The sequence below is a fragment of the Myotis daubentonii genome, chromosome 10, assembly GCF_963259705.1.
Source record: "Myotis daubentonii chromosome 10, mMyoDau2.1, whole genome shotgun sequence".
Lineage (NCBI taxonomy): Eukaryota > Metazoa > Chordata > Mammalia > Chiroptera > Vespertilionidae > Myotis > Myotis daubentonii.
The window spans coordinates 28069227-28082524 of record NC_081849.1 but is presented as its reverse complement, the minus strand read 5'-3'; the positions used below and the strand labels follow the sequence as shown (position 1 = coordinate 28082524).

The window sequence follows — 13298 nt, the reverse complement described above, 5'->3', positions numbered from 1 at the left end:
TTCAATTGTAGAATATGAAACTGTTACTGTTGTAATTAGCTAGTTATCAATATTAAAATGGGAAAGGAGCAAAGGGAAGGTCAGACATTATAAGCATGGTCATCTGGGCAGCTTCACCAGGAAGCTGCAACTTTACACTCCCCAGGGAACCATTGGTCCATTCCCTGCAGTTCACTGCGGAAAGGGATCAAACAAAGGGGAAGATGGATGCATGCGCATTGAAGTCAGGGGGTGACATAGGGAAGATGTTTGCCTATCAGTCTAACCTGGAATCAAAGATAATTGGCTAGAGGGGGTGGAGCCACTGTAAGCGTACGAAATCATGAAGAATTAATTGGATAAGGCCGTGGTTAAAATCCCCAAACAGAAATACTCTCTCTCTTGTTCCACTTGCTTCTCTCTTGCTTCCTGACACTTGCTTTTTCCATGATCTGCGCTAGCCTGCCCTGTGGCCTGAAGCAGTCGCATGGCTCAAGGCCATGCGGACCCCACCTGCAATGGACTGCAGCTGGAACACAAGCTAAGCTAGCCAGATGCTGGACTGGACTGGGCTTCAACATGGAGCAGAGGCTCTGGGCAGTGGCGTTAATCCTGGCTCTGCTGAAGACAAAATGGGACTTTTTCCCCGGTGGGACTTAGGGAGATGGGATCCTGAAGGTGAACTCCCTTAATGGTACCTCATCATTAAAGCGTTCCATAATACCTCAGCCTCCCGTGGGGGCCTCAGGAAATGCTTATTCCTGTGGCATCCCAAGAAGCCCACTTCTACCAGCAACAGGCTAGGAAATTAGAGGACACCCACCCATAACAAAACCAGAGCCACACAAGCTCTTCAAAGCACACACTATGGTGCAAGGCAAGAAACTGTCCGTTTCTGAAAGCATGTCTCTGTTGTGTAGAAGTTTAAAATGTTTTGCTTTTGCAAATGCATCTACTTTGACTGCTCACACATGCCTCTCTCCTAGAGGAAGAAGCTAAATGGCCCCCTGGAGGCCCAGGAGTCTGGTTGATGGAAAGACTAGAGAAGTAAGTTGAAAAACCTGGTTGAGAGGAGATATTTGAAGGAGGAGGATGGATTGTAGTTTCTCCTGAACAAAGAGAGTAGAAATGAGAAGTCTAGGCCACTACCATTTTCCTCGTGTTACCAAGACTGTCCAAGGAGCGTTCAGCTTGAGTGGGATTTAGAGGAAGATAGAAAGAGAAAATGTGGCCCTAGCTGTTATGCCTCAGTGGATAGAGCGTTGGCCTGCGAACTGAAGGGTCCCAGGTTCGATTCCGGTCAAGGGCACATGCCCGGGTTGCGGGCTCGATCCCCAGTAGGGGGTGTGCAGGAGGGAGCCGATCAATGATTCTCTCTCATCATTGATGTTCTGTATCTCTCTTCCTCTCCCTTCCCTCTGAAATCAATAAAATCTATTTTTTTAAAAAAATGTGGTTTTCTTTCAATATTGATGAGTCAGGAACAAAAGGGCCTGGATCAGGAACAGAAAGGACACCAGTGGCTGCACGGAGGTAGCCTGAACCGAGCGCGGTTTTGACTTGCAGGCCTTGCTTTTCACATAGCCCTCAAGCTAAGAATGTTTTATATTGTCAAATGGCTGGAAAAAAAAATCAAAAGAAGGGTAATATTTTGTGACACAAAAAAATTCTGTGAAATTCAAATTTTGGCGTCCATAAATGAAGCTCACTTACTCTACAAAGCCGCCCACTCCTCATTCTGTCAGCTCTGAGATCTCACGTCTGTGGTAGTCTGTATTAAATAATAACATTCCCCGGAGCTTAGTTTGGATTCCCCCTCAAAAAGACCTTGCCCATAAGTAGTTTCTTTGAGATGTATCAGAACTATGAAGGGGCCCAAAAGTACAAGAAGCGTAAGTGAGGTTATTTAGGGATAAAACATGCTGATTTTCATGTGAAACAGGTAATAACTGTAAAATGTAACTGTTTTTTGGTCGTTTTCATGTGCCAAGTGATAAAACCTCACACACATTTATAGACACACACACACACACACACACACACACACACTCTGACCGGCTGGAGCCTGGCTGTGATTCTGTACTGGCTTTGCCTATTGTCAATGCTTTGTGACCTAACAAGGTTGATGGAAAATGAAGGTGAAATAAAAAGGTTAAGAGTTCCTATCCCTGAAGAGTCATTCATTCATATATCCATTCATTCATATATCCACATACTTATTGAGTATATTAACTGTGCCGGGAGCTCAATGCATGTTAACTCTCATGAACAGAAAATGTATTTAAAAGCAATGGCAGATTGAATGTAGATCATAGTACTTTCTTGAGTCTGTGCTCTTTTCCCATCTCAACCCATTATTCCCTTAAGTCAGTTTTTCCCGCTCGTTCTGGTCTGTCAGCACTTCTGTCTGACGTCAATTAGGAGCTATGCTCCCTGAAGGCAGTAGTAGGACCAAACTCATCCTGGCAAAGGACCCTTCCAAGTCGCATTTCGTCTCCTTCCCCATAATAGCTTTCAAATTTGAACGGTACCATTTCTAGCTGCCCTGCTTTAATAATGACAAAGAAAAAATGATTGGCGAGTGTGAAAAACAGCATAACCTTTACAATGTATTTACCATTTTATAAATGTTTCCCTTTCCAACTGCTCAAAGCAATGAGGCAGCTGGGGAGCATGGGTCAGTGAGATCCAGAGATAATCGCTGATGGCCTTTTTAACGTGTACCAAAGCATCTAATAACAACAGATACACATTTCTCCACTTTATTTCTCTCTTTTGCATATGTTGAAAACAAAGAAAAGCTGTGAAATAGCTGAACGAAGGAGCAAAAAGATGAATGGAGCAAAGGCTTGGGATAATCAATAACTTAAAGGCTAAAATCAAGTTTCTAAGATACTAGAGTAGCGGTATTAAAAGGAGGATTTTCTGGGGGAAAAATACCTTGAGAGATGAACCTTTGGGAGTGAAACATTTGAAAGGTTTCTTGTCCTCTGCTAAGCCATCTTCGGGCATCTTCTGCCGTTTCTCAGCAGCTTCTGCCCTTCGCCTTTCAATCTCCTCCTTTAGCCTCCTCTTCTCTTCCTTAAGAGGGAAAGAGCAAGTAACAAGGACATCAACATCAGGCTCAAGCCCAGGGGAATGGGTGCTGTAGAAGAAAGGGCACAAGTCCCCGAGAAAAAAGACCCAGGTTCTAGAGTGAATGCACTGGGTCCTCAAGGGTGGTCACTAGAGGTTAAACCTGGTGCTGCCACTCCCCAACTGCGACCTTGACCACATTACTTATCTGCTCTGTGCTTCAGTCTCTTCATCTGTAAAATGGGGAAAATAATAGAAACCACTGAACAGGGCTTTAATGAGCCCATGTAAAATGCTTAGGCTAGTGCTCAGTATGGTGATCACCATTATCATCGTCCTGTCAAGTCATTTAACATTGACCTTTCACTTCTGAATTATGTGAAATTCATATAAATATCTCACCTTCCTAGTTCCTAGGAGAGTGTGAAGACAAGTGAGACAACTTATGTGCAAAGTGATATAAATCTGTGGTACCACATTTGTCAAATTGTACAAGAGGTGATTTTATGGTTGTGCCCACCTCAACAGAGCAGATTATTTTAGATGGTTTTAATCAAACCTGAAATGAGGTAGGTATTGCACCATAGTGGTGAAATCACGGATATTCACTATCTGTCTCATTACCCCTCTGTGCCTTCATTCCTGGCTTAAAATAGTGTCCCCTGCATCTCTCTCAGGCCAAAACTCCAGATCTCTGATTAAGTCGCACATCCTCTGTGAACGACTTTGAGAGATTTAGGTTGTCTTTTGTAATTTTCGAATTGTGAGATCTGTTTCACTGGACGTTCTCAAGAAGAGAATTTATGTCCACCTGTCAGAGGATGTTGCAGAAGGATCCTGAGTGTTATAGACTATATGTTTGTGTCTCCCCAAAATTTATAGGTTGAAATCCTAACTCCCAGTGTGACAACATTAACAGGTGATTAGGTCTTGCGGGTGAAGCTTTCATGAGTGGGATTAGTGTCTTAAAAAAAAGACCCCAGAGAGCTCCCTGGCTCCTTCCACCACGCAAGGACACAGCGAGATAACGGCCGTCTATGGCCAGAAGCTTCCCCTGACCAGGCACACGATCTGCAGGCCTTGTTCTTGGACTTCTCGGCCTCCAGAACTGTGAGAAAGAATTTCTGTTGCCTTTAAGCCACGCAGTCTACGTTTTATCGGCAAGAGGTGAGAAAAAATAATCTCCAACTCAATCCAATCCTAAGAATTCATTCTGCCGTCACTGGTAATCTCCTCTAACGAATAATAACAATGATTATAACTGCCACTTCCTCAGGGCCTATGATGTACCAGGCGTTGTGAATACAATGACCTATTTCAGGGGTCCTCAAACTACGGCCAGCGGGCCACATGCAAATACAAATATTGTATTTGTTCCCGTTTTGTTTTTTTACTTCAAAATAAGATATGTGCCGTGTGCATAGGAATTTGTTCATAGTTTTTTTTAAAACTATAGTCCAGCCCTCCAACGGTCTGAGGGACAGTGAATTGGCCCCATGTTTAAAAAGTTTGGGGACCCCTGACCTATTTAGTCATCACAAGGATCCTGAAAGTAGGTGTTTCACACATGAGGAAGAAAAGGCTCAGAGTCGTCCAGTAACTCTCCCAAGGTCCCAGCTTGCAAGCGGCTGTCAGGATACGAGCCCAGGTATGTTTGGTTCTAAAGCTCTGGTTCTAACGCTCTTTCATCCCCATTACTTCCCAACCAGAGATCATTGGCGCATGGACAGCTGGACTTGGAAGAGATTTTGGAACCATTTATCCAAACTTTCCACACAGTTTAGGGAATGTTTACATAGGACCCAAGTCAGAAAGAAATGAAGTCTTTCTGCATCTTTTGGATGATGGGAGATCAGTGCTCCCTAAGATCAGTGAGAAGAGTTCCAGGCTAATGTGCAGAAGCTGGGTCCAACCACGTCTTAGTCAAGTGACTTCACCCAAGCCACTCAAACCATTTTCACTGTAATTAGCTAATCATTAATATTAATAATAGGAAAGGAGCAAAGGGGAGGCCAGGCATTATAAGCATGGTCATCTGGGCAGCTTCACCAGGAAGCTGCAACTTCATGCTCCACCGTGAACCACAGGTCTATTCCCTGCAAATCACTGGGGGACAAAGGAGAAGGAGGATGCATGTGCAGTGAAGTCGGGGTGACGTGGGGAAGGTGCTTGCCTGGCAGTCTAACCTGGAAACAAAGATAACTGGCTGGAGGGCTGCAGCCACTTTAACTGCGAAATTGTAGGTTAAAACCCCGAGACAAAGGGATTCTCTCTTTCCTGTTTCTCTTGCTTTGCTCCTGCTTCTTGCACTCACCCATGTTCCCTCCATATTCACGTGGCCCTAGAAACCACATGCATGGCCCACAAACATGCGAACCGCACATGCAATGGACTGCAGCTGGGAACACAAGCTGAGCTAGCCTGATGCTGGCCTGGACTGTGCAAACGGAACGGAAACTCTGGACACTGGCTTTAATCCTCGCTCTGCTGAGGACGAAACGGGACTCTTTCCTTGGCGGATGGAGGGAGATGGGACCTTGGAAACTCAGGGGTTTAATTCCACAGAAATAAAACTTTCCATGATACCTCATCCCCCCATGGGGCCTCTGGAAATTCTTATTCCAGCTGCACCCCAAGAAGCCCACTTCCTTTGGCAACCAGTGGGGACACAGAGAGCACCCCACTGATAACAAAACTATTGGATTTCCATTTCTTTGCTCATAAAATGAGAATAATAACGTACCTCAGGTTGAAAGAAAAATGGGCACCTTGTAAAAAATAGCAATGTAAGTTGTAGGTGGTTAAGCACTTTTTCAGTTTTCAAAATAGCCTTTGGGTAACTTTATTTGTTGTTTTCAATTCTGTCTTAAAATATGGAACAAATTCATGGGCTCATAATTACTGGGTTCCTGCTACATGCCTGGCACTGTGTTTGTGTCCTGGGTATACGGCGATGAACAGAGCACATACTGTCCCCTGACTGTGAACATCTAGCTGCTTTCACTAAAAAAGCCCAAAACCTATTTTTAAAAACTTCTCTATAAAAATTCTTCAAATGTCCAAAAAAAACAACCATCATGTGACTCTTGATTCTTGTAACTAATCTGCAGACCCTTTTTCATCCTTCTCCACTCTCTACAGTTCTTTATGGAGGGACATATAGGGTAATGGAGTAAGACAAGTGGGGCCTTGGGAAAATTACAAAACGAACAAACAGAAAAACATGGCTCTGTGCCTCACTTTACCCATCTGTAAAATGGGGACAAGACTACCTGTTCTGATGAGAACTGGATAAATTAATATGTATAAAGGTTCTGGGACCATGCTTAGCACACAGTTAAGTTTACTATCCTTAAAATGTATTCGTAGAGTCCATGCTCAAAAGAGGAGCAGCACTTCATTTCACCAGGGAAGAAATTGTCCCCTGGGCCAGAAGGGTCACCAGAGATAGGCATTCAGGGGCTTGAGTGAGTTGTGGTGCCGATGGCTGGGCGGGCTGCGCTCTCCTTACCTCCTCTCTGACTTTCCGCTCTGCTTCCTCCTGCTTCCTCCTCTGCTCTTCCTCCTCCAGGACCTTCCTTCGCTCCTCCCTCTTTTTCTTCAGCTCCTCCAGCTCCAGGGCTGCCTCTTGCTGCTTCTGTTTGAGCTTCTCAAACTCTTCGCTCTCAGTTTCCCCACGACGGCGGCGCAGCTCCTCCAGGCGCTTGCCAGCCTCCACTTGGGGAGCCCCTTCCGCCTCCTTGGCCTCGCTGGCCTTCCCTCCAGAGCGGCTGGTGGTGGGAGAGAAAGGGATGCAAAGGGGTTTGACACATGTCCGCCTGCAGCCTTCCCTGGAGGGAGGGGATGTGGGCCTGCAGGCTTGGCCTCCCACACAGAAATCTCCACTGTCCGTCACTGGGCAGGAGATCCTCACACCGACCCAAGGGGCAGGCTGGGGCCCAGCGGGCATCTCCAGGTCTGAATCGGAGTCCCTGCTCTGCCACTTACCCTGGGTTTTCTAAGCTATACAATGGGGGCAAGTGGGATTGTAAAGTGGTGCAACCACGATGAATAAAGTAGGGAGGCTCCTCACAACATTAAAAACAGAACTCCCACATGATCCCACAATTAAGGAAAACACTGATTCCAAACGATATCTGCACCCCCATGTTCACTGCAGCATTATTTACAACAGCCGAGATATGGAAACAACCTAAGTGTTCACTGATGGATGAATGGGAAAAAAAGTGGTACGTATTTACAGTGGAATATTATTTAGCCATAAAAAATTTTATTTAAATACTAATGAACAAGTAGTGAGGGCATTCTTAACTAGATCTGAACATAGGTAGCCTGTGTCCAACACTTTTGTCTGAGTTACAGATGAATTACCACTGCCTAGCACCATTTATTCCATGTGGAGAATGGCACAGTGTTTCTAGCTATGGAGCAAGAGGAAGAATAAAACAGAAAATAGTTCAAGATGACACAATTACTAATATTGATCTTATGTGTACATCATATGCTTTTAAAACACTGAGGATCTGAATATACTGTGCCCTTTAGAATGACGCTTTTCAAGTTGCAGGTCAGGAAATCAATTCAGTGGAATGTAATCAGCATTTACAAAACATGAACTAGGAAACATCAGAGAGCATTGCAGAGAGCAAAGGAAATGACCGTTTCTTGACATGCTGGTTCCAGTTATGCATGTAGACATCACTGGGTCATGATGTAAAATGTATTTCTTACTAAGAGCTGAGGTTAAAACGTTTCAAAATCGTATTCTAGCCCTGGCTGGTGTGGCTCAGTTGGTTGGGCATCGTCCCATGTATGGAAAGGTGTCTGGTTTGATACCTGGTCAGGGCACATGCCAGTTGCTGACTCAGTCCCTAGTGGGGAATGTGCAGGAGGCAGCCAATCGATGTTTCACTCTTACATCGATGTTTCTCCCTCTCTTCCCTCTCCCTTCCTCTCTCTCTAAAATTCAATAATAAAAAAAATCTAATTCTAGGCACTTGATGGTTAAAAAAAAAAGAATTCTTTTATTTTGGACTCAATCAAAGTTAGACGGCCCTTTAAAACTTGATGTTGCTCTTTCAGGTCTTCTAGGTTTATAGGCTTGTGACTTCAGAGAGGAAATCTGCTCTCTCAGTTAATCTAAGGTCTTTCCATCTTCAGAGACATTTGCTCTGTTGTGTTCATTATGTTAGCGCTCAATTGGATGAGCGTAACACATGCCTTGTATAAACTTCTCTAGATTCCACTAGATGTCGCTCAGTCTTCATTTTGGACATGCAGAATGCCACCATTAGGGACTGGTTAAATAAATCACCATACTTCCATCCAGTGCAACAGGCTAACATCATTTGCTGTAGACTTATGTTTGTTGGTACAGAAGGCTAGCTAAGGTGCATTGCTATGCTAATGCAAGAATCAATTTAAAATGTAGATTTATAATTACACTCACATATACATGTTGCCTATATATTTGTGTCTATTTTGAATGTATATACATAAAAAATATCTGCAAAAATGTTACTAATGTTATCTTTGGGTGGTGGGTACTTATTTTTGTACTTCTATTTTCTGAATGTTTTATAATGAGTACAATTTTTCTGATAATCAGAAAAAACTTTAATTCCCACATAAAAAAACAAAAAGAAAGCAAAACAAACGCTTGTTCTGTACTCTCTATAAAACCTTGGTATAATCTAGCTCTATAAACTTGTTCCTTGAATTGAGATTTTTATGTTATCTCTTAGAGAAAATGATCTAGTTATAAGAAAACAGAAATATCAAAGGGGATAGTAATTAAATCAAACACAGGAATTATGCTCAAAACAGGAACAAGAGTTTTGTCCATATTACCTCTGCTCACATGTGCTGGCATACCCTCAGCATTAGGGTGTCATGAGTAATATGAAAATTTCTTCTAGAAGGCTCTCTCTGCTATCCTTGGCTTCATTGGGTTTTAAGTCAAGAAGAACATCAGACTTTTCACCAATAAAAACATAGCTGTGTCCTGGCCGGTGTGGCTCAGTGGTAGAGCCTCGGACTGCACACTGAAAGGGTTGTAAGTTTGATTCCCAGTCAAGGGTACGTACCTGGGTTGCAGGTTTGCTCCCCAGCCTGCCGGAGGCAACCACATAGATGTTTCTCTCTCTCTTCCCCCCTCCCTCCCTTCCATTCTTTCTAAAAATCAATGGGAAAAATACCCTCGGGTGAGGATTAACAAAAATAAATAAATAGCCCTAACCGGTTTGGCTCAGTGGATAGAGCATCGGCCGGTGGACTGAAGGGTCCCGGGTTCGATTCCAGTCAAGGGCATGTACCTTGGTTGCAGGTGCATCCCCAGTGGGGGGTGTGCAGGAGGCAGCTGATGGATGTTTCTCTCTCATCGATGTTTCTAACTCTCTATCCCTCTCCCTTCCTCTCTGTAAAAAATCAATAAAATATATTTAAAAAAAATACATTTTCTAAAAACACACAGCTTGTTTTCAGTTAGGCTGGTAGACACTCTGCCAATTTAAATAGAGGCTCTTCCTCCCCAGCTCCTCACTTTATGGAGCAAAACCAGGCATTTCCGCTTCTATCATCACCGATTTCTATTGAAACTAAAACTAACACACGTCGGCAGCTAAACAAAAACTTTATGTTTCTGTCATTTTTGTCTGCCCAAAGATGAAAATCAAAGAGTCACATTTCAGAGTCCTCAGTGTGCAACCTGTTGGCATCCCTGCTGACTTTTCTCTTGGTGGAATTACCCAACTCCCTGGATTTCCACACAATGGACATGTTAATTATTAATTTGAATTTGGTTAAAGCTGGTTGGCAAGCTTGCTAATTGTTAACCAAACTTTCTACTGGCAGATTTTTTTAAAGCATTATTTCTCTTAACAAAAAATGTATTCATACTCACAAAACAGGTTTTAAACTATCAAACAACAAAACACTAACACTGTTAGGTAATGTTCATTGAGCACGTCTCATGAACTTGTCGCTGTTCTAGGGCTTAAAAACATTAACCTGCTGACACTTAGCAAGCTCTGGGCTCGGCTTACCTGCCCGAATCAACTTGCTTTCTAGATTTTCCATAAATTCCTGATAAACTCTTAAGTTTTCATATCTACTTTCTTTTTTTAAAAATATATTTTATTGATTTTTTACAGAGAGGGAAGGAGAGGGATAGAGAGTTAGAAACATCGATGAGAGAGAAACACCTATCAGCTGCCTCCTGCAGACCCCCGACTGGAGATGTGCCTGCAACCAAGGTACATGCCCCTGACTGGAATCGAACCTGGGACCCTTGAGTCTGCAGGCCGATGCTCTATCCACTGAGCCAAACCAATTTGGGCTCATATCTACTTTCTTGTCAATTTAGGCTTTCTATTGGTTAAATGTGATGCAGTTTCTGCTCAAAGTTTTGAATAGAAAAATTGTTTGGGGGCAATTATGTTGACCCATCTCAGCTTCTTAGAGGGGCTGGACACATCCATCCCCAGTAGCTGTGCTTGCTTCTGTATGTGACAAAGGCTTCATTGTGAGGCCCACGTCTGACTTCTACACAATACCTGCTTGGGACTTTGTTATTTGAAGTGTTCAGAAACACAGGGTCTACAGGCAAGGCTGCATGGAAATCCACGTTATAGGGACCCAGACTCTTCCAGAACATGGGGCACAGCAGGAATGGGGCCCAGAGGTAGGAATGGGGCCCAGAGAATGATCTGTAGTGGGCATCTGCAACTTGAGTCCTACAAAATTGGTTGGGAACTCTAAGTGTTCATTTACTTGTCCTAAAATCAGTTGCCCAGATTTTCAACATAATGGGATGAGGAGGAGAAGCTGAAGCTATGCAAGAGGGGTTCTGACTGGAGTATTAGTTGGATGCCTTCTTCTTCCCTCTCAGAGGTTCCCAATACAAACTAACACCAAGTGCTTTCCAAGTCCTGTGGCAAAGAGGAATGATTGACTCAGTTTAACCGAATGCTTCCCAAATATTTGGCCACAGAACAATCCTAGTTGAATGCAGTACTTATCCACAACCTTTAGAAAATACAATTTTGAAAATGGTATTGAGAAGGTCTCTTATGAAGTTGCCTGGACCATATAGAGCAGGGGTCCTCAAACTTTTTAAACAGGGGGCCAGTTCACTGTCCCTCAGACCGTTGGAGGGCCGGACTATAGTTTTAAAAAAAACTATGAACAAATTCCTATGCCCACTGCACATATCTTATTTTGAAGTAAAAAAACAAAACGGGAACAAATACAATATTTGTATTTGCATGTGGCCCGCGGGCCGTAGTTTGAGGACCCCTGATATAGAGAATGAATCAAATATATGAATTCCAGCATACTGTTTTCTACTACACTCATCTTCCATGAGCATATCAGGTCAGGGACAAAAGCTTGGATGCCAGGCCTAACCTACGTTGCTGAATTATGGGAAAGGTGGATTACACTTTGCCTGAGCAATGACCGTGGTCTTCTGTTAGTGACTGATAGCCCGGCTGCTGACTGAGTATCCCTGAGACAGTGGCCAACGACCTCACAACAAAAGCATGTTGCCTGTTCAGCACTTTCTGTGCAGAGGCACAGGATAGGAGGCTGTTTGGTTGTTCACATGTGAACAGTCACTGTGAGCCACTACGTCTTACCTGAAGGTATTCTCGGTGTGTTTAAGCTTGTGGGTCATGAATTCTCCATTCTGCGACTTCACTTCTGTAAACCCCTTCTTCCCATCCAGGAAGCTCTTCACTTCTTCTCTGGGCTCTTTGTCCTTTTTGATCTTCTCATCTTTGATCTAACCAACGGTACACATCAGGAAGAAACATAACAATAAAAACCGTATTAGGTTTTGGTTGGTATCACCAGATAAGACCCCAGATTGCTAGGAAGCCAGAAACCTCAGAAGTAAAAAAAAAACCACCGTCGAACGATGTGGTAGAGATGGGGTCAGAGGAAATTCTTGGAGCATGAGCGACGGGTCTCCAGCCTCTGAGCAAAGACCTTGACCACAGTTTCAGGAAGTCCAGATCATTCCTGATTTCACTGGGGGCTTTATTTTAGAAAGCATTGGAGGCGCTACCATTGAAAACTATTACATTCTTGGAACTCCATGGACATGAGTGGTCTGCAGTTCCCAGTGCAAGAACGATGAGTGGGGTGGCTTTGATGGGAAAATGCCCAGGTTGCTTGGACAGGTTTCTTCTGGGGTGAAGAACACAAATGAGTTGAGGAGGAAAGAAGAGGAAACCTGACAGGTTAAGCAGACCTGCCAAGCCAGTTTTAGCTGATTTCAGAGGAGGGTGACCCTAGTATCCTAATAAAAAAAGTAACTAGGGCCCCTGGCTGGTTTGGTTCAGTGGGTAGAGCATCGGCCTGTGGACTGAAGGATCCTGGTTCGATTCCAGTCAAGGGCACATGCCTGGGTTGCGGGCTCGTACCCCAATAGGGGGCAAGCAGGAGGCGGCCGATCAATGATTCTCTTTCATCATTGATGTTTGTCTCTCTCTCCCTCTCTGAAATTAATAAAAACATATTTTTAAAAAAGTAACTAGGATCTTCAGGACAGAGGACACAAGGGGATGACTCAGAGGTCTGTGGGACCATGTTTGTAATCTCTCAAGCACTAAGTTAGAGTGGGATGGGAGACACTCCAGGGTTTACCTTGACTTCCAGTGCGGGCAGTAATTTAGTCTCCAGGAGGGGTTTTGTGATTCTTGTGGGTCACAAAAGGTCATACATGAAGAACAGGTATTAACTGTAATATTTTCTGGGTTTCACATTGCAAGTGCCTCATGGTAAATAAGAGATTATTTCAAAGTAAACTGAATTTACATAGCTTTTTTGGGGGGGTAAAGGAGTACAGGTTACTTTACCTATATCATCTCACCCATTCTTAAAAGACGAGTGTGAAAACGGGGGAGGTTCCACATTGCTCTTTCCAAGAAAACAGAGAAAGCACTAATGTTCTAAAGGAGCGTATGGAGCAAGGGTGGGGCATAAGAGCTTAGGATTTTAGGTGCTGCCTAGATGGTCTCCCCTTCCCTGAGAACTCACTTCTGTCCAGTTATTCTTCAGATACCCTCTGAAAAGTTATTATTAATGTGCACGTTTTACTAAGTAGAGCACTTTATTTATTTTTTTTAATATAGTTTTTATTGTTTTTTACAGAGAGGAAGGGAGAGAGATAGAGAGTTAGAAACATCAATGAGAGGGAAACATTGATTAGCTGCCTCTTGCACACCCCCTACTGGGGATGT

The 13298-nt window shown here is 43.6% G+C and overlaps 1 protein-coding gene across 4 annotated transcripts in view; it reads right to left on the bottom strand.

The window, feature by feature from the left end:
• Positions 1-13298, bottom strand: part of CALD1 (caldesmon 1) — a 204855-nt gene that overhangs the window by 16312 nt on the left and 175245 nt on the right. For all 4 annotated transcript variants that reach the window (XM_059711848.1, XM_059711851.1, XM_059711849.1 and 1 more), the window contains 3 exons: positions 11691-11836; positions 6566-6824; positions 2920-3060 (listed from right to left, as the gene is read on the bottom strand). In XM_059711848.1, coding sequence (XP_059567831.1) covers positions 2920-3060; positions 6566-6824; positions 11691-11836 — 546 coding nt within the window. The remainder of the gene's footprint in view (positions 1-2919; positions 3061-6565; positions 6825-11690; positions 11837-13298) is intronic.